Raw genomic sequence first — 27326 nt, 5'->3', positions numbered from 1 at the left:
GTTGATGTGAAGACATACAGGGAGATGGCCATGTGACTGGAATGATATTTACAAGCCAAGGAGCACTAAAGAGTATTGGCAAACACCAGAAGCTAGAAGAGACAAAGAAGGATTCTCCCCTTTAGCCATAAGAGACTGAATGGATCTGACAACATCTTGATTTTGGATGTTTAGCCTCCAGAAGTGTGAAATGATGAATTACTGTTGCTTTAAGCAAAATGATGATGATGATGATGATGATGATGATGACGACAATGATGATAAAGATCAGGCTAGTTGAAGTTTAAAGAAGAGAGAGGAACAAGAATGGATTCAGGAAATTACTGTTAGGAAAGATGGCAAGCTTGATTAAAGTGATGTCATGAGAGAGTGAAGTTAATAGTATTTATGAATAGGGCTTTTTGACTGCATTTGGAATGAAAGGCAGGAGTCAAGTATGAATCTAGATACTGACTTGAACAAGTAGGGGAATGAAAATGGTGATTACTGATACAGAGAATGCTGGAGGTTTTCAAGGGGAAAAATAAATTAGGTTTTGGACATGTTCAATTAGAGGTTGCTTGTGAAACATCCAAGTGGAGTGTTGAGTAGGCATTGGATATAAGAGTCTTCTAGAGCTAACAAGAGAAGCTGGAGCTGGAGCTAATAACTGGAAGCCAAGGTAACTACACACTGCAAGTATAGAAGACTGTATAATATCTTTCTTGTGAGAGAACAGAAGGAGGACGACCCAGAACACTGAGGAATAATACCATATTTACACAGAATCCCAAGGAATACCATATTTAATGACATAAAAGGACAGGTGGAGACAGTGAAGGATAATGAGTGGAGGAGACAGAGAAAAAAGGAGATTGGGGTGTAAAAAAAACTCAGGAAAAATAATGTTTGAAAAATGAGAAGAGTCAACTGTCCTGAAGGTTCTTAAGAGATCAAATGAGATCAGGACTGAAAAAAATAACTTGTGATATCTGCCAGGAAGATGGAGAAAGCAGTGCATGGAGAAAGAGTGGAGAAAGTGTATATAAGACAGGTGTCATATAGGGGGTGTGTGTGTGTGTGCGCGCGCGCGTGCACATAATGGAATAATTTAGCCATGTAAATAAAAAACTATTGTAGAATGGTAATATTCTCTGTCTTTAGATCTGCATGTAATTGAGACAATAATGTGATAATCTTGCAATCACTTATTCCTTTTTTAAGGATGTAAGGACATTTATCACCAAAAATTTAAGAATTTGTCCAGGAATTTTAATTCATCTCTCAGGTATAAATAATGAATTGAATGATAACTGAATAATCTGGTAATGTCCTAATTATGGTAAGTGGATTAAAATGTAATGACTATTATAAATGATAAACAGAAGATTACATGTGAAGAAAACAATCAGCTGTACTATTAAACACTAAGAAATAACAAATAATAGTAAGCCTTTATCCATTAAGCTTCACTTTCTTTAGTATGATGGGTAATAGATACGCCTTTATGTAATTTTATCCTAAATAGTCCTTAATGAAGTATCCGACTCTGATGTCAGTTATTCAGTTCCTTAACTTTAGAAACAAGTTCTCATTAGTTCTATCTAACTTGGAGGAGTTCTCTCTTTGACTAACAGAAATAAAAACCTGACTTAGTTTAGAGAGAGATTAAAAAAAAAATCTCTGATGATCAGCTCTGCTTAGGAAACACTACTTATATAAAGATTCTCTTTTTAACATACAGACTTCAGAAATCTTGCTGATGTAATTATTGTCCTCTGAACTAACTAAGGCATTCCTTGACAAAGACTAAGAATTTCCACTAACACCATTCTTCTCAGTACAAGGGCTCAAAATTAGTTAAAATACAGAACTAATAAAATTAACTGAAGTTCATAGAGCTCAAGGATATGTCTTTCTGGCTTTGCCATTTCTTTTGATCTTCTCTCCTCCTTCAGCAACTTATATAGCCTTATTTTATAAATATGAAGTTATATATTTTCCCATATGATATTTATGACAGAGTACAACATATTTTTGAAAGGGCAAAAGTCAATATAAAATGTAATAAAATGTAATAAAAATTAAATATGACTTGCACATATAATATGATAGTATCATTAACAAGGAGGAAGGATTTCTGGTAGTCTTAGATTGTAGAATTCAAGAAAGGTGTATTCAAAGTAAAAGATGGTTGGATGTATGATTAGAATAGCTACATTAAGTTCTTAAAATATAATTTCAGGTCTGTGTATTTAAGAATTCCTTTATTCTATGTGAATAATTACAACTACCCAGCTTCTTTTAACTCCTAAGAATTTAATATTCATAAAGTTACAAGTTGTGTAATATTGTGAAATCTTGGTCCCTACATACCTAATACACCAGAATATTAGTAGTAGAACTCCACAGTGTTGCAAATTCTCTTGTTAGCAGAATTAATGTGACCAATTCCAGTGAATGGGCTCTTTACCAAAGTTCAGTACGCATTAGAAAGAATAAGTAAAACAAAATTAGGTAAATATAAAATATTTTTATTTTCCATACACCTTTTATTAGGGTGGTGTTGAAACTGCTCATGGTGATAAAAAAGGAATTCTTGATCTCCTTTACTTATTTACATAAGTAAGTATATCTTTCAAAGGCTCACTGAAATGAGTTGATAAGGATGATCAATAAATATCTAATATATGTAGGCATTATGAATGTGTTGAGAAAAATATCCACTTTAGCTGTATCCCATAGGTTCTGATATGTATGGTTTTCATATTATTTTCTAGATACTCTAGAACTTTCATGGAATTTTTCCTTATCAGAAGAATAAAAAGTTGTTTAATTTTTTTGGCTTGTTTATTTTTATTTATTTTTATCTTATTTTTTAAAAGTTTATTTATTTTGAGAGAGACAGAGACAGCAAGAGTTGGGGAAGGGCAGAGAGAGAGGGAGACAGAGAATCTCAAGCAGACTCTGCACTGTCAGCAAGGAGCCCAACACGGGGCTCAAATTCATGAAACCATGAGGTCATGACCTGAGCTGAAACCAAGAGTTGGATGCTTAACCGACTGAGCCACCCAGGCACCTCTGCTTCTTTATTTTTAATTTCCAAGTAGTAAGAAGTTTTTACTTTTATTTTTCTTACTTTCCAATTTGACTGACTAATGATTTGAAGAATGTTGTCTGTATTATTTGGAATTCTTAAAATTTACTGAAATTTACTTGTAGCCTAAAATGTGGTCTTTTTTTTTTTTTTTTTTTTTTTGTGAAAGCATTATGATCACTTGAACAGGTTTATTTGAGTACAGATGTATAACCATATCTTAAAAATAACATCTGTGGGTGCCTGGGCGGCTAAGTCAGTTGAGTGTCCAACTCTTGATTTGGGCTATGGTCATGATCTCATGGTCATGGGTTGGGGCCCTGAGCATCATTAAGATTAAGATTGCTTAAGATTCTCTATTTCCCTCTCTCCTCACCCCTCCCTCACTCATGCATGTGCACTCTCCCTCTTTCTCTCTCTCAAAAAACAAAACAAAAACAAAAACCAATCTGTTCAACAAGTATTATACAGATACAGCAATAGCAGTGTCTTTTTATCACATGTAGGTAGTAGCAATATGAAGACTTAAGAATTGAAGGACTTGGATCTATTTTGCAAAAGCTGCTAACTGATTCTATGATATTTTGAATCTCAAAGTGACAATGGAAGACAGTAGCAAAAGTACAATGTAGTAGCTTTCACTGTGGTGATCCTATGTACTATCAAAAATAATCTAAATCTGACAAAAAAGCATATATAACCAAACAGAAAACAACAAATTTAATTCTAAAGATGGCCTTTGACACATGAAAAGATGTTCAACGTCGCTCCTCATCAGGGAAATACAAATCAAAACCACACTCAGATACCACCTCACGCCAGTCAGAGTGGCCAAAATGAACAAATCAGGAGACTATAGATGCTGGAGAGGATGTGGAGAGACGGGAACCCTCTTGCACTGTTGGTGGGAATGCAAATTGGTGCAGCCGCTCTGGAAAGCAGTGTGGAGGTTCCTCAGAAAATTAAAAATAGACCTACCCTATGACCCAGCAATAGCACTGCTAGGAATTTATCCAAGGGATACAGGAGTACTGATGCATAGGGGCACTTGTACCCCAATGTTTATAGCAGCACTCTCAACAATAGCCAAATTATGGAAAGAGCCTAAATGTCCATCAACTGATGAATGGATAAAGAAATTGTGGTTTATATACACAATGGAATACTACGTGGCAATGAGAAAAAATGAAATATGGCCTTTTGTAGCAACGTGGATGGAACTGGAGAGTGTGATGCTAAGTGAAATAAGCCATACAGAGAAAGACAGATACCATATGGTTTCACTCTTATGTGGATCCTGAGAAACGTAACAGAAACCCATGGGGGAGGGGAAGGGGAAAAAAAAAAAAAAAGAGGTTAGAGTGGGAGAGAGCCAAAGCATAAGAGACTGTTAAAAACTGAGAACAAACTGAGGGTCGATGGGGGGTGGGAGGGAGGGCAGGGTGGGTGATGGGTATTGAGGAGGGCACCTTTTGGGATGAGCACTGGGTGTTGTATGGAAACCAATTTGACAGTAAATTTCATATATTAAAAAATAAAAAAAAAGAAAAAAAGAAAAAAAAAAAAAGAAAAAAAAAAAAAAAAAGCAAAAAATTCTAGACCGCTAAAATAAAAAAAAAAAAAAAAAAAAAAAAAAGATGGCCTTTGAAAAAACACTCACATTCACAATAGTTTCATTGGATTCAAGAGATCTAATGCCTCCAATATACTTTTTCTCTAGAGTGACTATAAATTTGAGGAACTAAAAATCACACATATAATCCTATTGCTTTCTAAAGCTAATATTGAGCCAGCAGCAGTTTGGTATTTTTGTTTTTAAATAAATTCATCAACAGTTCAATGGTGGTGATAAGGCATGGTGAAATATCTCAGTTGAGGAATTGTAAGAATTTCCCACCTTCCCCAAATCTTATGGTCAAAGCACTAAGTTATAATGCTCACTCCCAATTAATGTTTACACGTTTGTCTTAAATATCTACACTTAAAATGTAGATTGGTGAAAGGATAGGAAGAAAAGATTGGTAAAAGGTATTGACAATTACATAAATTATTCATATATCTTAAACTTCGGTGGTGGGAGACACAACTTTTGTTACACATTGAGAAACACTATACATATATTATTCCTCTACTCGCAGGGAAAATAATGTCAAGATTAACTTTCATAGCTTGTATCACAAAAATTTTCCCCCAATATACAAAATTATTAATTTAATGCTGAGAATATATTTTTTCCAACCTTAAATGTTCCCTTGAGTGTGTAATTTTTCCATTCCTCTCCCATTCTTCTCTCCCCATCCCAATTCCTCTATAGTTTAATTTTCAACATGATAAATGTCAAAATCCACCTATTTTCAACCTACTAGTTCATTTACTTATTATAAGTAGGAATTTCAAACTACATTGTTTAAAAAATCCATTTCATTCTATTCATCAGTTACACACACACACACACATATATACATATCTTTATACAAATCTATATACTTATATATATTGAAAGAGATTTACACATAAACTTATCTAGCTATGTATTTTTTTAAATTAGTAAGCTGTGGTCAGAATTGTGAAGTAGAATTTTAGCTATTTAAAGAAAAGTTGATGGGAAAGACATTGGCACTAGATGAAATAATTCTTTTGGCAATTCTTTAGTGGTTTCCAGATCAAAATAGTATTAAAACTAAGAAGTAAAGGTCAGAATGAAATCTTAAACTGAAATTACTGAAGTAAAAATGCCAGAATGATTCCTTCTTTGGAGAGCCAGCCTCCCTCTCCCTTACTCCTGCCCTTACTATTTGTAGTGACTTCTAAATGTAAAGTGATAGTAATAAAGCTAGCTAGCAATGCTGAGCAGAAATAAAATACCAGAACATCTCTTTTGTACATATTATTCAGATATAGTAGGTTGTCATAAAATTCTTGGGTAAGTTTTCAAAGTTTAAACATTTAATCCTTAAGTACTAAAACATGCAATATTAATTGTTACCAGTGTTGAGTGCTTATTATGTATTAGACACTGAACTAGGTACTCTGCACATACCATTCTTAAAACAATTCTGCAAGGTAGGAATTATTATAATTATGCTCACTTTTACAAATAGGAGATTAGAGCAATTATAAAAATTATAAGATTATAAAACCAAAGGAGCAGGGTGAAATTTAAAACCAAGTCCATTTAACAGCAAAGCTCATGCTTTTTCTAGGGGTCTACTTCAGGAAATAACTATGATAGATGCATGTATAAGTTAATGTTAACTAGAGTTTTCTTCTTATAGTTGTTTTCAAGTTTCCATTCTACTAGTCAGAGGGCAGTTTGTATTTTGATTTTAAAAGGCCCTGTTGAGATGAGCACTGGGTGTTCTATGTAAGCCAATTTGACAATAAATTCTATTCTTTTTAAAAAAGCCATTTTTTATCTGTTTAGATTCTGACATTGATATGTAGTATATAAATCTGAATTGTGATTATCCTAAATTTAGTGAATATGTTTTTATAGTGCATGCATATATTTTTTTGCATCTACTTTCTATTGTATTAAACATTTAAATCTGAACCAAGAGGGCTTCAAATAAACAATAGGATGGAAAAAGGGGACAAAATTTCAGATAAAATGTAAAAAAAAATAAAATATTTTGAAAAAAGAATTATATAAATATAAAAATCAGACAAAATAGATACTTTAAAAAAGGATTCTGATAAAATAAGTATGGTATTTTAGATGGACAATTTTAAGAAACCCATAAACTCATATAAAAATTGACTTAAGAAGAATGAACAATCAAATACTCCCTAATTAAAAGACAACAGGCTCAGATGGTTTTATAGACAAGTTTTACTGCATCTATAAGAAATAAAATCCCTTTCATACAAACTGATTGGACAGTAGAAAGAAGGAGGGAGAAATATAATCTTAATATTAAAGACTAACAAGGACAGACTGAAAATTATAAATTTATCTCACTTAAAATTCAATATTAGCAAATCAAAATAGTCAGTATTTCTTTTTTTTTTTTTGTAGTGATCTGCTAGAGTCTATCTCAGGAATGCAATTATCATAAATTTTAATAATGTTATACATTATTACCTTAAAGGAGGAAAATAGATGATCCTAGTCAATCCTTACCAGTAGAATAAACATCTGATAAAATTCAACACTCATTCATGGTAATTACTCTACTGTGAGAAAAAGAAAGGGAAACTTTTCCATATAGAAAAAGAGGGGAAATTCATCACCCAAATACAGTAGTTATCAAAAACATCAAACTTAATGGTGAAATTAGAAGAATTTTTATTAAATTCAAAGTATTAAAAAATCTACCCACTCTTCTAACTTCTAACTTACTTCATACTATAGGTCTTGTTCAATGCAATAAAACAAAAAAAAATCAAAGATGTATTAATAAAAGTAGTAACTAGAAAGTATGATTACATTAGCTTCATAAGCATCCAAGAGAATCCACAATCTATTAGATTTAAAAAAAAGAATCAATTCCAAAATACTTATTTACTCAAAGGAGTTGAAAATTTTGTCCACACAAAAATTGCTCATGGATGTTCATGAAGCTTTGTGTATACTTGCTAAAACTTAGAAGAACTAAGATGTTATTCAGGAGGTGAATGGTTAAAAAACTGATACTCCAGAAAATGAACCATTATTCAGCACTAAAAAAATGAGCTATCAAGACTTGAAAAGACACAGAGGAAACTTAAATGCATATTACCGAGTGAAAGAAATCAATCTGAAAAGACTACATACCGTAAGATTCTAACCCTATGACATTCTGGAGAAGGAAAAACTATGGAAACAGTAAAAAGATGTGTGTTCCTAGTGTTTGAGAGAGAGGGCAGGAGGAATAGGTGGAACACAGTGTATTTTTTAGGGCAGTGGAACTATTCTGTACACCATAATGATGCATACATGCCATCATACTTTTGTTTAAACCCATAGAGTATACAAGGAGAAGAATGAACCCTAATATAAACTATGGACTTTGAGTGATAATAATTGTCAAGGTAGGTTTATCAGTTGTAACAAATGTACCTCTCTGTGGGGGATGTTGATAATGGGGAGACTATGCATGTGTGGGAGCAGGGAGCACGTGAGGAATCTCTGAACTTACTGCTCAATTTGGCTATAAACCTAAAACTGTCTAAAAAATAAATTCTAGTAAAAACATAAATCAAACAAGTTGGCTAACTATACAATGAATCTAAAATAAATAATAATCTTTCTATTATACTGGTAATAATCAACTACAAAACATAATAGCATAAAAGATATTATGTATAAAACAATATAATGTATTCATTATGATCAACTAACAATCTCTAAATCCATATGTTAAAATTAATTTCTACCTTTCAACCTGCTTCTCCTACAGTCTTCCTTAATCAGTAAATGAAAACACCAAAACACTATTCTTCTAGTCTAGGCCCCAAATTCTGGATTTATCCTTGATTCCTCTATCTATGTCTCATAATCAATCAGCACAATCTCTTGGACTTGTGTTCAAAATATATCTGATTACTTCTCATCCCCTCCACCGCTAGACCTTTGGATACAAATCACCGTACTTTCTCCTGGGTCTCCATTTTGCCTTTGTCCTTCTATTGTCTCTTTTCCATACAGTAGCCCAAATAATCCTTTCACACATAAGTCAGATAATGTCACAAATCTGCTCAAAATCTTAGAACAGCTTTGCCTCTCATTTGGCATAAAATCAGTTTTTGGAATTGTACAAGATCTTACCCACTGATATGTCTCTAAGTTTATCACTTTCCACTCCCATCTTCACTCATTACATTCTATACATAGTCTCCTTACTGTTCCCCTACAAAGTATGCTACCTGCACTTGCAAGATGGCACATGTCAGTATGAGAGTGACTCATAATGGATATAGAGTTTTATTTTGGGGGTGATGAAACTATTCTTTAATTATACAATGGTGACAGTTGCACAACTTTGTAAATATTCTAAAAACCACTGAATTTTACACTTAAAAAGGGTGAAATTTATGGTGTGCAAATTATAGTTCAATTAAAAAAAACACATCCTATGTTGTCTTAATGACAGGGGCTCAATTTTGGTGTTAGTATTTACTAGCAATATAAACTATTAATCCCTTTCTGGGTTTAGTTTCATGCTCTTATTATGAAATAGGGATAATCATACTTTGTTATAGGTTCCTATGAGGAGTAAATTACGTGTCTACATTTAAAAATTCTGGTATATTTTTAAGGTGACACCACGTATTCAGATATTATAATTCCCTCATACCTTTATTTTTACTTAATTTTTACAATTCCCAGCTCAGTGTTATCTTATTAATTTCTATACTTCCTCACCTTCCCCTTCATTAAATGCCATTATAGTTACCTAAAAACTGCTCATCTGCCAAAGGATATCTTTCTAGTATGGAGATGTGAATTAATGTTTTTCTTATATGAAGAGGATATGTTTTACAATTTGAAAAGAAGAAAAGTACAAGTTTTTATACAGAATCACTAGATTTAAGAGTTCAAGCAATCTTACAGGTCATGTAGAACCACCCTTAGTGATAAGTGAGCTCCTGTACCAAATCCATTAGTTGGCGCTAACATCATCTGCTGGGTGGAGCCTGGGCGGCACAGCTGGTTAAACATCCAACTCTTGCTTTCAGCTCAAGTCATCATCTTGGGTTTGTGGTTTGTGGGTTTGAGCCCTGCATGGGGCTCTTGGCTGTCAGCATGAAGCCTGCTTGGGACTCTCTCTCTCTCTCTCTCTCTCTCTCTCTCTCTCTCTCTCTCTGCCCTTCCCCCACTCACATTTTCTCTCTCTTTCTCTTTCTCTCAAAATAAATAAACTTAAAGCAAATGTATCTGCTGGAACACTTCCAGTGTTCAAGAATTTATTTCTCTTCGGGAGGCTCAGTCTACTTTTGGAAAACTGTAATGCAAATATTTATTACTAGTGTAGGTTCTTATTCTAGTTTTATCTCTTAAGATATTTTGAAGTATCTTACCATAATTTTTCATACATGTAATCATATAAATGTTTTCCTCTTTATTATCTATATTTCTGGAAGCAGAAACTGTAATTACTTAAACTACTTTGTATTCAACCACAATCAGAATCATGTTTATAAGTATCTTTAATAAATACAATTATGTCACAATGGGATAATGTGAAAACATGGATTCCCTCATATTTTGGGAACATGAAAAATCACAGAAAGAGCAAAGAGGTGAAAATTGCAAATTCTTGCAAAAATATCTAGTTCTAAAAATATCTAGGGACAAAATCTATTGTTTAACATATATGAAAGAAAACTGAAAATGTTTTGTCACTAAAATGTTACTTTTATAAAGGTCAGAGTCTATCCTATTAAATTTATTAAGGTATCTAAAAAACCCTATATACATATTAATTGAAATTTAATTTCATGGAAATAATGAAGATATTGTAATATTGGAATGTTTGAAATATATGAATTATTATAGCTGAAAGCTTAGTCAACTATATTTATAAAGCCAAGTATTTAGAAAGAATAATAATGTTGAAAGAGCTAACTGGCATAGCTTTTCAAAATGATATGTATATATCTTTTGGTCAATCAGCAATTAATAAGTACATATTATTATTCTTATATATTAAGAACTTTGTCTTTCTCTATTTTTATAACTCTTCCTTTTGCTTCTGTAATCCTTTTAGTATATGACAAGTTGAGACACTGTGATTATACAGAAAAAATGTGAAACCTTCTACCTGAAGGAATATGTTAATCTTAGTTATAAAACTAAATACACACAAAGGTTTTTTGAAAGTTGCATAAGTACAATCATACATAAGAGAATATATATGTAAAAGGGACATAAGTGATAATATTATTATAAGCAATAATTATGCTACACTGTATTTTTAACACCCATCTTCCTTTAGAGTTTGTAAATTAAATTTACAAATACATACCAAATCTGTTTTCGGAGGATCTGGACACTCAGTGGAGAAAAAAGGTGTTGAACTTCTGACTCCACTGCTATCAGAAGTTGGCTTTGGAGGTTGAGCATGCTGTCTGTAAGTAGCACTTTTAGGAGTCCAACAAAAGAGGTTGATTGATTCTCGCACACAGCGTTCAATGTCAATTTCTAGATAGAAAATTTTTTTAAAAAGCCAAACACTTAGAATTTGAATTGCTACATTTATATAAAAAACACTATCTTTCCTAAATGTATATATCCAATATGGCTAAAATGATAACCAATTAGAAAAGATGTGAGTGAAACTATAATGGAGATATTAATCAGCATATATATGACTAGAATGGCAGCAGTATTTTACATTATTGTATATATACATATATACATACATTTATACATGTAAATATATTCATATATTTCATGTGTGTTTTATTTGGCATTATCTACATACATACACATATACATACATACAATATATATGTTGGAATATTTAAATATATCATTATTTAAACATCATGGAATATAACACATCTTATTTAAGAATCTGCCTCATTCACTCTAATAATATTCTCAATTTTTCAAAGTAAAATAGAGGTTGGAGAAGGGAAGGCTGCAATTAGGGAGCGGATAGGCAAAAGATTCAGATCACCAGGACTTCTAGTGAAGTATACTGAAAGTTTTATTTTCATCTATCAAAGGAGATATAAAATAAGCAAGAAAAAATTTATTAAAATATCAATTCTCAATTTTAAAAATAATTTTCTGAGTTAAATGAAGAAAGGCATAAGTGAAGTTTCATATATAGAAAAATTAAATGCACTTGGTTAAAATGATAAAAAAGGAAACATTTTCATAGATTTTCTTTTCTTTCTCAAATCTGAAATTCATGCATCTTTGATACAGAGCTAATAAAAATAGGAAGATTATCACACTCCAAGTTATTGTTTGTTTTGATGGTACCATAGTTCTTCAGGAGGTCAATATTCCTGATGTGGAGTAAGCTGTTCCCATATGGAGAAAGTGGACAGTGCTCGCTTTGGCAGTACATATACTAAAACTGGAGAAAGTGGACAGACCATAGAAAGGCAGTAGAAATTCAAGAAGTTGACTAAGATCAAGGAGTTTAGCATAGGCTAGCTTTTCCCTTTCTATATTCCTAACATTAGTAAATGGCAGATATTCTCATTTTCTTTGTAAAAGTCCAAGTATAGCTTAGGTAAGCAATGAAAAAAAAAACATACTTCATGTTTTAAATTACAAAGGGATAAGTTCCCTATTTCTCTTTTTGAAGCAAGGAACTTATACATAAGGGAAGAAGAACATATGTCTTTTTTTTTAAAAAAAAAATCTATTCTGCTGCTTCCTCTACCTCCCTAAATTAAAACTGGGAAATTTTTATTTTTTTTATTTATTAATGTTTTTACTAGAGGGAGAGAGAGAGAGAGAGAGAGCAAGCATGTGTGCTCTGAGGGAGGAGCAGTGGGGGGAAAGGGGGAAGGAAAGAGAGAGAGAGAGAGAGAGAGAGAGAGAGAGAGAGAGAGAGAGAGAGAGAGAGAGAATGAATCTTAAACAGGCTCCATGCCCAGTGCAGAGCCTGATGCAGGGCTCACTCTCACAACTGTGAGATCATGAACTGAGCTGAAATCAAGAGCTGGATGCTTAACTGAGCCACCGAGGCACCTAGGACATAAGCACTTAAGTCAATTCTGTGGATGGTACATTTGCAATTGCCTACTTTTGTAGGGAGGAAAACACTTGGAGCAGTAAAAGAGAAATGAATACTTAGTGAGAATCTATTACATGAGAAACATTTAATTCTTACAATGATTCTTGTAGAAAGTTATTGTAATCTCTCATTTCTATTGAAGATGAAGAAACTAAGACATAAGGAAACTGAGTGATTTAATATGGTAATGTGTTATTATGAGTAGAATGTCCGAGGTTTCTAAAGGGTTATAAAGCATCTTTTATTTCTCAATTCATTTAGATTTGGTGTATGGACAGCAGGCCCGGAAAGACCAGTTACTCAATTAAGCATTCCTTTATCTGCTATTAGTGATGTTTACCAGATTCACAGTTGGTTACTTCCATGGCTACACAAAGAGGTCAGGTTTCATCATTCCATATGCTCTTCCTAACATAAAATATATTTAAAAAAAACAGTTAAGCATGTTTTGAGACATGGGTCTATTTATTTGAGCAATGGTAAATACAGTGAAATATATCTAAAAAAAACCCTATAACATGATCAAGTTGACACTTCCTCCACAATAAGAAGAACACAGATACCAATTGGAATAAAAATCAAAGTTCAAGATGGGTTCTCTACTCAACTTAAGAAGGAAGAGAGATGCTGAATTCATTTTAGAAAAATTCCAGTTAATATGTTTAAGATAAAAATTTGAAGCTAAAGAGAGAAAACCCTGTCATTTAAAAAATTTGATCCATTTAATACCATTTAATCGCCAAAAAGATTTTTTTTTCAGACCATAGATTTTGCATAAGTGGTGCTTGAATCAGTCTGACACATCTGTTGCCCAGTAGGAGCTTGAAGTCATGTCAATGATCCAGATTAGGGGTTGTAGTTCAGTCATTAAATCACTAGCAATGGGAAAGTCAGTTGTATCTGCTTCCAACACACCCTACCAGTACCATAAAAATTTTACAGTGAATCCTGAGAATTTACTGGCATCCACCCTAATTCCACTCCAATTATTAGTACTGGCAGATATCCCATTCTCCATTCACTTAACCCATGTCACCTCTCCATCTCAAAAATCCCTCCAAAGCACTTTATCATAACCAAAATATTATGCAAAAAGTACTCTGTAATTGTACCTCAAAATATGCAACTATTCTTAAAAAGCAATATTATCTTCTCCTGGGACACAACTTTTTTTTTTTTTAATTTTGCATTGTAATTTTAATACAATGCATTGTGAATAAAGCACGTTCCCTGGATTATGGTTTCCCAGGTTTGATTCTAAGCTCCATGAGGAACTTTGTGACTCAGAGAAAGAACTCCTCTAAATCCTGATTTCTTTGTCCTCATGCAGTACTATCATATCTCTCAGAAAGACTGAACTATGTCCAAAATAATAAAACACATCTCATATTTCATTTGGGCCAGAAGAGGTGGAAAATACCTCTCTCCTGAAGACCTCTGTTCTCTTGCTCTAGTGGCTGTGAGCGGCTTCCAAGATCTAGTGAACAGCTGTTGTCCTGGCATTTCTCTTTACTATCATCTAATTCCCTTTGGCTCTCCTCTATATTTAATCTTTAATTTGAAGGGCAAGACATTATTTACTCTTTCTTGATTTACTCCATCATTTTCGTGGAACTCATTTTCCAGTAGCTTTTATGAAAGCTATTAAAAAATATATCTTTTAATATATTTATTCTGTCCTTGACTGTTGGTTGGAGTAGGCAGAGCATTCTAGGGTTGAATTTTTTTCCTTCAGTTATGAAAAATAGTGCTCCATTGTCTTCTGAGAAGTCTGATATGATTCTGAATTGAAATAATTTGTATGTGATTTTCTCCTTTTCTGTAAACTTTTAGGATTCTTGGTGTTCTAAAAATTCAAAATGATATATGTAAAAGTATGTCACTTCATTATGCTAGGTATTTGATGGTCCTTTTGTAATCCTTCACTTACAGAGAAAGTTCTTATTTGATGTCTGTGATGCTTTCTTTCTGTTCTTTCTTCTCTCTTATTAAAGAAATCTTGAACACTCTGAGTTGGTTTTCTAATAATTTTGTCTTTTCTTCTTACTTTGCATCTGTATTTTTGTTTTATTCTCTGAGAGATTTCCTAAGCTTTATCATCTAACTCTTTTATTAGAAAGCTCACTTGCATTTCCACATCATTTTTAATTTCCAGTAAATCTTTTTGTTGTTACTTAAAAAAACTGATTTGTCATAGTTGCAATATCTTCTTATAACTATCTTTCTTAGGATATTCTTTTATTCAGTTTGCTGGTTTGTGTCTTTTAGAGGTTTTCTATAGAGATTTGGTGATTTATGACTACATATTTAAAAAGAATAGTACTGAAAATCATATTGGAAGTTTTGTATATGTGGAAAGGTCTTGGAGACTAGTAGATTGAATGTTGGGTAACTTTGAGACATGGTCATTTGTTGGAAGACGCCTAAATAAGGTATTTCTCCCTCTGGGGACGTTCCATCTCTCCAGAGAATAATTCTCTGTCTAAACTAATCTTTGCCAGCATTGACCATGGAGGAGTGTGGGGGTTCTAACTACATATATTCTCTTACTTCTGCTCTCTGCTATGCTATTGACTCTGAGTCTCAAGATACTTTGATTCTAGGGGTGCCTGAGTGGCTCAGTCTGGTTAAGCATTGGACTTTGGCTTTGGTCATGATCCCAGGGTTTGTGGATTTGAACCCCGCATTGGGCTTGCATCAGGCTCTCTGCTGACAGCATGGAACCTACTTTGGATCCTCTGTCCCCCTCTCTCTCTGCCCCTCCCCATCCTACACTATCTCTCTCTCTCAAAAATAAACAAACATAAAAAAAAACAAAGAAGAAAGATACTTTGATTCTATTACTCCAAAGAATACCCCTCCAAATTTACTGTTCACATGGATATGTTTTTTGTATTATTTGCAAAAGTAAATATATTTAAGTCACAAACAGTGAAGACTTCTGTCTTTACACCAATTCCCTCCATTACACTTCATTTTGTGTTAGGCAACATTAGAGTGGCTAGGGGCACTTTGAGATATAACTAAGAAAAAGCTAAATCAGGAATAGTTATGTAGTTTCATTTAATGGGATATGTTTTTGTGATTTGAAGTCACTTTAGGGTACTGACAAAAGAATTTTTTTAATGTTTATTTTTGAGCGAAAGAGAGAGAGACAGAGTGCAAGTGGGGGAGGGGCAGAGAGAGAGGGAGACACAGAATCCGAAGCAGGCTCCACTCTCTGAGCTGTCAGCACAGAGCCTGACGCGGGGTTCGAACTCACAAGTTGTGAGATCATGACCTAAGCTGGTCGGACGCTTAACCGAATGAGCCATCCAGGCATCCTGACAAAAGATTTTCTCCTGGATGAAACTCTAGCCAGGTTTATTTACATCCTTTCTTGACTATGCCTCAACTTTTGCTTATAAAGACTTGTCTCCCAGCCTCTGTGGGAAGGTAGGAACCTACCTTTGGTAAGTGCCAATTAGCAAACCTAGATGGGTTTAACATGGGCCAATGCCCTCTTTCACACTTCTGTAAGTTTTCATTTTCCTGAATCTTCTGAGCCCCCTACTCACCCACCCTCCCCACCTATTCTCTCATTCTTCCCTTAAAATGCTCAGTTACCTCTGTACAAAATGAAGTTCAATTCATGTTGGACTCTTATCTACTGTAAGAGTATATTACTTAACTAGGATCTGGCTTTGTTTATGTCTGACAGTATAGAAAAGTTGCTCTAGAAATGATGTCCTGGAATATTCTTATCACCCACTATATAAGAGTAGAGGTATAATGTAAAATTATGTGTCCCAGCACCAGTTGTTTATGGGTAGGAGAAATGGTTGAAATATACACAGCCAAACATCAGGCTTAAGCATTCTTCCAAACATTAAAATGTAAAATTGTAAGCAGAGAATCTGGTTCCCATTGATGTGTGATCAAAAGAGAAATGCTCTCCTTTTGGGAATATGCTTGATAATGTTACATATACAGTTATAAGTGCATCATTAACTTTTTTTCTTTTTTAATAGGAATTTCACAAAATAGCATTTCTGTATTTATAGGAGAGAAATCTGCAGCACCACAACAGAGGGTATTATCTGTGTTAAGTCACATGTCTTATGCATTCCCACTATCAATAATAAAAAAACAAATTTCAACCAACACTGCCAGTGGAAAGACTGATTTTTTTTTTTTTTTGTATAGAAAATATGTACAATTATTGTCATGTGTAGAGATAATCAATGAGTATGAAGCAAAAAAGGAGGAAAAAATACAGAGGTATCTGACATTTAATAATTAAAGTATTATGTTATTTTTCCTTTTTGTAATTTGTCATGATCTCTTTGCTCGTTCTCAATATTTTTTTAATGGTCTAATTTTGTACTGTAATTTATATCCTCTTAAATTTCTCCACATTGTTTAAGCTTCAGGCCCACAAAATCTGGCCATTTCCCTATCTTACCGTCTTCTGTTAGGTGGCAGAGAAGACACGTGGCTAGCAAGGTGGGTGCAAAGGCTGACAGAGGTGGGAGAAATGAAACTACTCCTTACGTGTACATTGAACTAATTCCTCTGTTTTTTTCTGCCTCATTTTCATTCACTTTCAATTCGTGAGACTTTGGTGCTCTGCACCAAGAACTGGCTTGCTTCTTGCTATTATTCTCTTTGCAGGAAGGTTTCAGTTCTCTTTACTTTTTATTAAGGGAGTTATTATTGATGTAATTTTGTTCTATCTTCTAAATATTTGTTGCTGTTTCTTGTCTACTAGTGCGCTTCTTACATTCTCTTTGTATTTAGGATTATACTTTTTTTCATTCCCTTACTGTTTTGCTTTAGTGATGTTTCACAAGGCAGTAGGGATAAACATACATGTACAATTTGTCATTCTTAATTGGAAAGGTCTTTATAGGTTCTGGTTTAAAAGGGGTGGGAATGAATTTAGGAGATGAACATGGTGGGCTTGAAGCCTCACTCCCTTGGTCTAGCTCTTGATCTAGTGGCATTTAAAGTATTTACTTAGAAAGTGGTATAATAATAATAATGGTATACTGGAAAGAGCATTAACCTGGGAGGCAGCATGATCTGGGTTTAAATTTCAATTCAATGACTTACAAGCTGTATAGCTCTGGCCAAACTCATTTTTCTGTTTTTTTTCCCCTCAATCATAAAATAGGGATAATATAAAACACATGAAAAATTTTAGCACTTCAACTGAAATTTTAAAAATCATAAGCCTTAGATCCCAGTTAGTCCAGGATCTTGTTTTAAACTCAGTTAAAATATAGGTTAAATTTCTATTTTGCACTTGGTAGATTTCTACTTAGAAAGAGATTGCCTTTTAAGAAATATTCTTTTCTACCTTTCAAACTCTAAAAATTTGGAATGCTATTTAGTGATATAAAGAAATGGGCTTTGAAGCCATAAGCAGACATGGGGCAAAAAGTCTGAAAAGCCTGCATACTCTATGATTTCAACTATATGGCATTCTGGTAAAGACAAAAGTATTAAGACAGTAAAAAAATCACTGAGTGCCAGGGGAGAGTTGGGTAAGGAGAGTAGAGAGAAGGACTGTATAGTTGCAGCACAGGAGATGTTTAGGGTGGTGAAACTGTTCTGTATAATGCTGTAATGGTAAATATATGACATTACTCACTTGTCAAAACGCACAGTACTGTTCAAGACAAAGGGTGAACCTTAATGTAAACTACTGACCTTAGTTAATAACAATTTATCAGGGCGCCTGGGTGGCTCAGTCAGTTAAATGTCTGACTCTTGATTTCGGTTCAGGTCATAATCTCACAGTTTGTGGATGTGAGCCCTGTATGGGGCTCTGTGCTGACAGTGCAGAGCCTGCTTGGGATTCTGTCTCTGTCTCTCTCTCTGCCCCTCCCCCACTCTCTCTCTCTCTTTCTCTCGCTCTCTCTCAAATAAAATAAAGTGAAGAAAAAAACATATACTCCTTTAAAAAAATTTAAAAAATATTACAAGGGAATAGAATTTGGGAACAATTTTTGCAAAAATAATAATGCTTTTCTCCTGTGTTCTTTCTTCAAGAATTAAAGAGTTAGTATAAAGTGAAGGAAAGGAGGAAGAAAGGAGAGGGAACTTATAAAGATTGAATGTTACAAGTTATTTATGTATTTTTAAAATATTAAAAGCTGGGTGCCTGGGAGGCTCAGTTGGTTGAGCAGTCTGACTCTTGATTTTGGCTCAGATCATGAACCCAGGGTCATGGGATGGAGCCCCTCATCAGGCTCCTCACTGAGCCTGGAGCCTGGAGACTGCTTGAGATTCTCTCTCTCTCTCTGCCCCCCTCTCCTGCTCTAAGATTAAAATAAAATAAAAATAAACATAAAATAAAATATTAAATACTACATGTACTTTAAAAAAAGTCATACATACTGTGTATGCATAATCAGTACCATATTTTGTGGCAGCTGCATTATGTATGTTATCTTTAGTGCTCATCATAATACTAAAGCAGATATTATTATCCCCATTTTACTGAAACTTTCCTAATGTACAGAATTCTCAGTGAGATTAAAAATTTTTCCAAATTCACGCAGCTACTATGTGCCAGAAGTGGGATATGAACTCACATCTATCTCATCCATAGACAGCTTTTTTAGCAGCAGAACTACACTGAAAGTTTCCCTGTTCACACAGGTTGTGAGTGGTAGAGCTAGGACTTAAATCCTTATCTGTATTGACTGCAAAGTCTGTGCTATCTACTACATTACACTGTCTCTGAGCAATGAAAAGAAATATTCTTCTTAGTCATAATATACACTCAACATAGAAGGTCTACTTGACTTCTTAGATAATTCCTCAATTGTTTTAGCTAACAAGGAAATCAATATGACTGATATCTACTTTAATAATTTATAAAGGGATGCCTGGGTGGCTCAGTCAGTTAAGCATCTGACTTCGGCTCAGGTCATGATCTCACGGTTCATTGGTTTGAGCCCTGTGTTGGGCTTTGTGCTGACAGCTCAGAGCCTGGAGCCTGCTTCGGATTTTGTGTCTTTCTCTCCCTCTGCCCCTCCCCTGCTTGTACTCTGTCTCTCTCTCTCTCTCAAAAGTGAATAAATGTTAAACAATTTTTTTTTTAATTTATGGTATCTGTCTTTCTCTGTATGACTTATTTCACTTAGCATAACACTCTCCAGTTCCATCCACGTTGCTACAAAAGGCCATATTTCATTCTTTCTCATTGCCAAGTAATATTCCATTGTATATATAAGCCACAGTTTCTTTATCCATTCATCAGTTTATGGACATTTAGGCTCTTTCCATAATTTGGCTATTGTTGAAAATGCTGCTATAAACGTTGGGGTACAAGAACCATGGAAGAGGGGAAGGGCAAAAAAAAAGTTAGAGGGGGAGGGAGCCAAACCATAAGAGACTTAAAAACTGAGAATAAACTGAGGGTTGATGGGGGGTGGGAGGGAGGGGAAAGTGGGTGATGGGCATTGAGGAGGGCACCTGTTGGGATGACCACTGGGTGTTGTATGGAAACCAATTTGACAATAAATTTCATATTAAACAAAATTATAGAAAAAACCAAATGGGGTGATTGCTACATTTATATCATCAATAGGAAAGCATGTCATGGTAGAATGGAAAGTGAAAACAAGCATAATAATGATAATGGCAAAATTAATAATAATAATCACTTACACTGCATTTTCTCTATGCCAGTCACTGCTCTAAGTTGTTTAAATATACTGGTTTATTTAACACAACAACCCTATGAGGTAGGTACTATTATCATTCTCATATAATCAGAGGTAAGGAAACAAGAACGTTAAGTCATGACCCTAAGATCACACAGCTGTAACTGCAGAGCCAGGATCTGAAACTTAGGTGACCAGTTCCACATGCCATGCTCTTAACAACTAGACTACTGGGTGTCTCTTTGTTGAAAGAAAAAAAAAAAAACAACTAGAAAGGACAACTTAAAAAAATTCAAGCTTATTTTGTTCACAAGGATACCAACTGAGTAGTATTTCCATCATATTACTATCAAATAGATGTTCTGAACTGTGAATTTAGCAATCTGCTTCAGCAAAGAATTTAGTTAAATTTGCTGTTTGCTTATGCTTTTAAACTCAGTTGATAGGGATTTCAGTAAAGTATAATTGTATTTAGTAAGTTCAAATCAATGTTTAATCCTACCCTGTCTTTATCTACAAAGTCTGTCTCAAGAATTAAAGTGAAATACAGAGTTATCTTGTCTATCCTTTTTCTGTAGTCTTAAAAAGCTTATTTCAAATATGTTCCAAACTTATGTCACATAATACTTTGCTTAGAAAAGGCACATTCTGTGTGTTTGTGTGTATATTAATCTGGATTCACATTTTAAGACTTCCCATGATTATTTCCAGTTCCTTCAAGCATCAACTACAGTTAGGAAGCTCAACATGGTGAAAAAAAGAGATCTCTAGATTTAGGAAAGACGTCCCAAATAAGTGTCCTTCGATTAAAAGTAAAACACAGGTGTACTTTAGAACAAAGACTACATCTGGACCCTTTCTTTTTTTTTTAAGTCATATTTTTATTAGAACCTCTTTCATCCCCAACAGGAATTATAGACAGTGGCCAAACAAGTGATGAGCTAGAATAATGCTACTGAGGATCAAGGCAATTCACAACAATAGAATGTATCCTATTTAAGAGGTAGGTAGAGTTTAACAATTTTTTTAATGTTTATTTCTGAGAGAGAGAGAGAGAGAGAGAGAGAGAGAGAGAGTCAGTCAGGAGGGGCAGAGAGAGAGGGAGACACAGAATCCGAAGCAGGCTCCAGGATCTGAGCTGTAAGCACAGAGTCTGACATGGGGCTAGACCTCACGGACCGTGAGGTCATGATCTGAGCCACCCAGGTGCCCCGGTAGAGTTTACCTTTTTAATAAGTCAGTTCTAACAAGCATATTCTTATTTTCTGATTTCAGAAATAATAATTTTACTTTCATGGACAACCAGAATTACTATTAACATGCCTATACAATGTGACAACAGATTCTTCCATAAGTGTTTAACTGGTATATTTATGTATGAAATTGGAAAGGCATTAAATTTGCTTGATTTCAAAATGCACAATCAGCATTTGTGATTTTTTTTTTTCCTTTTTAGAACTGACCAGAAAAAATTCTTTTAATCCTAATCAATCATCTTCTGTTTACTTTGGCAAGTTGGAAATGAGAGCAAAATATATGCAAGGTACAGACACTATTCCTAGTTTGTGAAACTAGCTTCATTACCATTTAACATCAAAAGATTAAAAAAATAGTGCGATTTTCAAAAGGAATCTATCGCCCAGAAACAAATAATATAAGAAGTGAACTACTATTTCCTCATATACAAAATAATTTAATTAAACTTTGATAAGTTAGAAAGACGATGGTGGTACTTTCAATTTGGGGGAAAGAAGGAAGGAAAAATTTAAAAAAAAACAAATTTTAAATTATTATTTTCCCAAAAAGATGAAGACTTGCAACAACAGAGAGTTGGTGAAGTACCAGATATAGATCATCAGCTAAAGATAAAAATCAGGGTAGGTAGCAGTTTCTTTTCCTCTTGAGTGTGCTTAATAAGTATGTAATCTTAAGGTACCTTTCTTTTGTTCTTCATTTGTTTTTTAAGCAAATTTAACTCTTAGATAACTAAATGTGTTTCTTATCAGCAGTTACTTGTGTCTGCCTAAAAATATGGAGAACAACAAACTCAGAAAAGGGTTGGAACCAATGAAATGCTGTTTGAAGAAAGTAGAATTTTTCTACCTGAAAAAATTTTGGTTTCTGCAAAAATACAGTTTCATTTTTTAATTCCACAGATTGTTATATCCTAGGTGACCAGATTACTTTGATCTTTTCAGCCACAGCAGCAAAGTTTAGACCATAGTCATATTCCCTACATCCACACTTAGCAAATTTAACACCTAGATTTACAAACTCCTCACTTGTGAATATAATATATAGCTTGTGATTTGCCCTCCAAAGGGGACAGTGTTTCCTTTCCTCAAACTGTCAAATTGTTACTAAGGAGCTATAGATAGGAGAACAAAGTTCCATGTGAATTACATCTCTGTGTAAACACAGATTCTCAAACAAGTAGCCTTTACTTACTCTCTATCAGCTGAAGATTAACAGGCGTGTCCTAAGATTAAAGGCAAATATGTCACTGCCCCCAGGTCTTTTACCCTTTTGGTGGCATCACTGACATAAAATTAAACCACAGCAATCTAATATGACTCAGGTTTGGATCTGTGCTGGAAGAGCAGATGTGGTTACATGAGAGAGAGAATCCAGAGAAGGAAGTTGAAGCTCAAGAAGAGATTCTGAAAGTTTGGATGATTATTTTTGCAAATTGCTATAAGACTTCTCATTATTTTAGAATTAAATTTCATTTTAGGGATTCCATTTATTTATATCTATACCTGGTAAATCAGAGAAGAGAAGAATGCACTCATTAAAGCCATTAGCCAAAAGCCGGTCCCGAAGCTGCTGGAGGATTGCTACTCCAATACAGAATGGGAAAGAGGAGTTCCCAAGGAGTAAGGTGTCCCAGAGGTGGAAAATTTTGTGCAGTGGAAATACATCTGTAAAACAACAAAATATGAACACAATTAAATAAAATAAAAAGACAAAATTACAGAAATTAAAACAGTAACAAGCTGTTTTACTAGACATGTTACAAATGGTTTATGGTCAAAACTAAGAACAAATATTGGGGTGCATTGGTGGCTCAGTCGGTTGAGCATCCAACTTTGGCTCAGGTCATGATCTCACAGCTCATGAGTTCGAGGCCTGAGTCGGGCCGTGTTGACAGCTCAGAGCCTGAAGCCTGCTTCGGATTCTGTGTTTCCCTCTCTCTCTGCCCCTAACCCATTCGCATTCTGTCTCTGTCTCTCTCAAAAATAAATAAACATTAAAAAAACATTAAAAAAAACCCCACTAAGAACAAATACTACCAAAGTGTTTTTATAAAATGCTTATTTAGTTTTATAAAATGTTTATAAAAACTATTTTTGGTTTGGTTTCACAAAACACTTATGAAATTGTATATAATATTTATTGCTTCCTAAGGCATTTATAAATATTAATAATCAGATTGGTCAAATAGATGACATTTTCTAACCTTTATCAATCCTGGTATAGTTGTTTCATTAATTATATTTCTTCATAGAATTTTCTTGTTATATGATTCTCACAAGCTTATTTACTTACATGAAATTTCATATTGTTTTAGATTCAGTATTGTTATGTTTCTATTATTCACTCTAAATAATAGCTTTATTAAGTTCACGTAAAAATTTTTTTCTATTTTTTGCAACTTTCTTTTTTACATTTAATGATACTGTGCATATTTTTCCAGGCCAATGCATAATCTACTTTAAATATGGTTATTCCATTTAACATATGTACATATTTAAGCAGAATGTCCACTGTATTCATACCTGTAACTGATTAAAGTATCACATACACATACTTTTTGATTTCTAGAGGAATTCTAGGTTTGGAAATAACACAAGTATTAGAGGATCTCTAAAAATTGAATCTCATTTGTTGTAAAAGTTGCCTTCCAAATCTTTATGTAAATACTATAATGTTAATTTCTTTTTCAACAGAAGGCAGAGATTTTATGAATGTCATGGCATGTAAGGTAGGCATCCTAAACATCACTATATAACACTCATCCTATATTACACTTTTTGATATTCAGCAGTGAAAACAATTTAATTTTTTCTACCCAACTCTATTACATTAGAATTATATAAGGATGGTTATGTAATTAAATCTATTTAATATCACTATAGCTATAATATACTGGGGCAGAAAGGAGCTATCCTTTTGTCAATACAATATTAAAAGGAAGGGAAAAATTATACTTACGGGTAAACATGGTGAGAAACCAAGGGATGGCATAGAGCTATGGGTGGAAGAGGAAAGGGGTGCCATGCCGGGGACAGATAAAGAGGAAATAAAAGATAATTAGAATGGTTACCACTAAACTGAATGGTAAAAAATATTTTATACTTTGGTCTACTCCATTGATTAAAATAAAAGTAAATGTTGATAATTATAATTATTACCACAAATACTCTATTAAATAATATCATCTATTACAAATGCTACAGATGTCCCTTTCACCAAGGATTATTACACAGAATGTTATTTCATCAAAGGAAATACTCAAGACACTGACTAACCCAAACACAATACTTGCATGCTAATTCCAAGGATGAACTTTCAGGTTGCACCAAAATATTTTTGAGATTTTAATGGTCTTTATCAGTGTGGATTTACTCTTAGTATTTTCAAGAATTGATAAGATGGTTTTTGAAAAATGTCCAAAATGTCTCATAAGAAAGTATTGTGAAGCATATACTTTCTATTACCATTTTCTAAATTAACAGGAAGCTTCATAAGCAACTAAAAGTAATAAGATCTAAAAATAAAATTAATTAGTTCTTTAACCGAGTGACAAATTTATTTTCCTAATTTTACTGTCTAGGAATGAAAATACACACACAGACATGCCCACATACTTGTATATATACTTTCAACAAATTTATTCACATTTTGGAAGTGAGAAATCATTCTTAATTTCTAAATGTAGAGTAAAATTTCCTTTGTCAGTAGCAAGTATTGAAAATCAGTAATAATATATAGATCTGAAAAGCTCTAATTTTATTTTACTTTCTGCATCAAAGCAGTCTACCATTAGACAATGATTTCTATACTACCTATAGGGTTTAAATAAATATTCATCTAGGACCTATCAATTATGAAATTATGAATAGAGTAGCATATGTCTTTGCATAGCATACCACTGAGTATTTATGCTATCAAAATACCAGTCAAGAACCTTAAGTATTACTATGTACTACATTGAAGTCTAAGTATTATATGTGAAATAAAGCCCATTTCTCTCCACAAGATCATCATTTATATACATTGACACATAGTTCTTTCAAGCGACATTATAAAAGGGAAAACTGCAGAGGAATACAAAGGTATGTGACTTCACTGTAAAGAGTATGGGCTGTAGTAAACAATAAAATATAACAAAACCTGAACTCCTTAGCCTAATTTAAGTTTAAAAATAAAGTCACTAGGATGGTGGCGTAAGAGGACACTGGGCTCACCACGTCCTGTGGGTAACTTAGATTCCACCCACACCTGCCTAAATAACCCAGAAAATCGCCAGAAGACTAGCAGAATGGATTCTCCGGAGTCAAGCATAGACGAGAGGTCCACGGAAGAGGGTAGGAAGGGCGGAGAGGCGGTGCGCGCTACATGACTAGTGGGAGGGAGCTAGGGTGGACGGGCAGCCCGCGGCAAACCAGAGCCCCCGACTCTGGCTTGCAAAAGCACAGGGGCTGGACGGAGTGTGTTTGGACAGCGAGCAGGACTTAACATCTGGAAGGCTGTAAATTAACAGATCTGCTCAGAGAGCGGGAGAGGTGGAGGACAACGGGAGGGAGAGTCGGTGGGCCCCGGACGACAGAGTACAGCTTGGCAGGGAACAAAGGCGCTCACCAGTGCCATCTCCCTCGCCCATCCCCCAGCCAAAATCCCAAAGGGGACCAGTTCCTGCCAGGGAACTTGCTTGCACCGCGCAAACACTCAACGCTGTGCTTCTGTGGATCCATCCCTCCGGGTCTGACTCCCTCCTGGTGCCGCAGGGCCCCTCCCGAAGCGGACCTCCGAAGGAAAAGCGAGCTGAGCCTACCCCTCCCACCCCTGTGCACCTTGCTGATCCACCCAAGCTAATATGCCGGATCCCCAGCACTACAAGCCTGGCAATGTGCAAGTAGCCCAGACAGGCCACGCCACCCTACAGTGAATCCCGCCCCTAGGAGAGGGGAAGAGAAGGCACACACCAGTCTGACTGTGGCCCCAGCGGTGGGCTGGGGGCAGACATCAGGTCTGACTGTGGCCACGCCCAACAACGCAAATTATTCAAGACAGTGCAGGGGAAGTGCCCCACAGTTCTGCGCCACTTGAGGGACTATCCAAAATGATGAAACGGAAGAATTCCCCTCAAAAGACACTCCAGGAAATAATGACAGCTAATGAACTGATCAAAAACGATTTAAACACTATAACAGAAAGTGAATTTAGAATAATAGTCATAAAACTAATCGCTGGGCTTGAAAACAGTATAAAGGACAGCAGAGAATCTATTGCTACCGAGATCAAGGGACTAAGGAACAGCCAGGAGGAGCTAAAAAATGCTATTAATGAGCTGCAAAATAAAATGGAGACGACAACGGCTCGGATTGAAGAGGCAGAAGAGAGAATATGTGAACTAGAAGATAAAATTATGGAAAAAGAAGAAGCTGAGAAAAAGAGAGATAAAAAATCCAGGAGTATGAGGGGAAAATTAGAGAACTAAGTGATGCACTAAAGAGAAATAATCTACGCATAATTGGTATTCCAGAGGAGGAAGAGAGAGGGAAAGGTGCTAAAGGTGTACTTGAAGAAATCATAGCTGAGAACTTCCCTGATCTGGGGAAAAAAAAAGGCACTGAAATCCAAGAGGCACAGAGAACTCCCTTCAGACGTAACTTGAATCGATCT

The 27326-nt window shown here is 34.5% G+C and overlaps 1 protein-coding gene across 4 annotated transcripts in view; it reads right to left on the bottom strand.

Moving 5' to 3' along the window:
• Positions 1–27326, bottom strand: part of TBCK (TBC1 domain containing kinase) — a 224137-nt gene that overhangs the window by 61156 nt on the left and 135655 nt on the right. For all 4 annotated transcript variants that reach the window (XM_058721731.1, XM_058721729.1, XM_058721732.1 and 1 more), the window contains 3 exons: positions 24633–24669; positions 23177–23338; positions 11026–11201 (listed from right to left, as the gene is read on the bottom strand). In XM_058721731.1, coding sequence (XP_058577714.1) covers positions 11026–11201; positions 23177–23338; positions 24633–24669 — 375 coding nt within the window. The remainder of the gene's footprint in view (positions 1–11025; positions 11202–23176; positions 23339–24632; positions 24670–27326) is intronic.

This window comes from Neofelis nebulosa, chromosome 3 (assembly GCF_028018385.1).
Source record: "Neofelis nebulosa isolate mNeoNeb1 chromosome 3, mNeoNeb1.pri, whole genome shotgun sequence".
NCBI lineage: Eukaryota > Metazoa > Chordata > Mammalia > Carnivora > Felidae > Neofelis > Neofelis nebulosa.
This window is presented reverse-complemented; position numbering and strand designations above follow the sequence as displayed.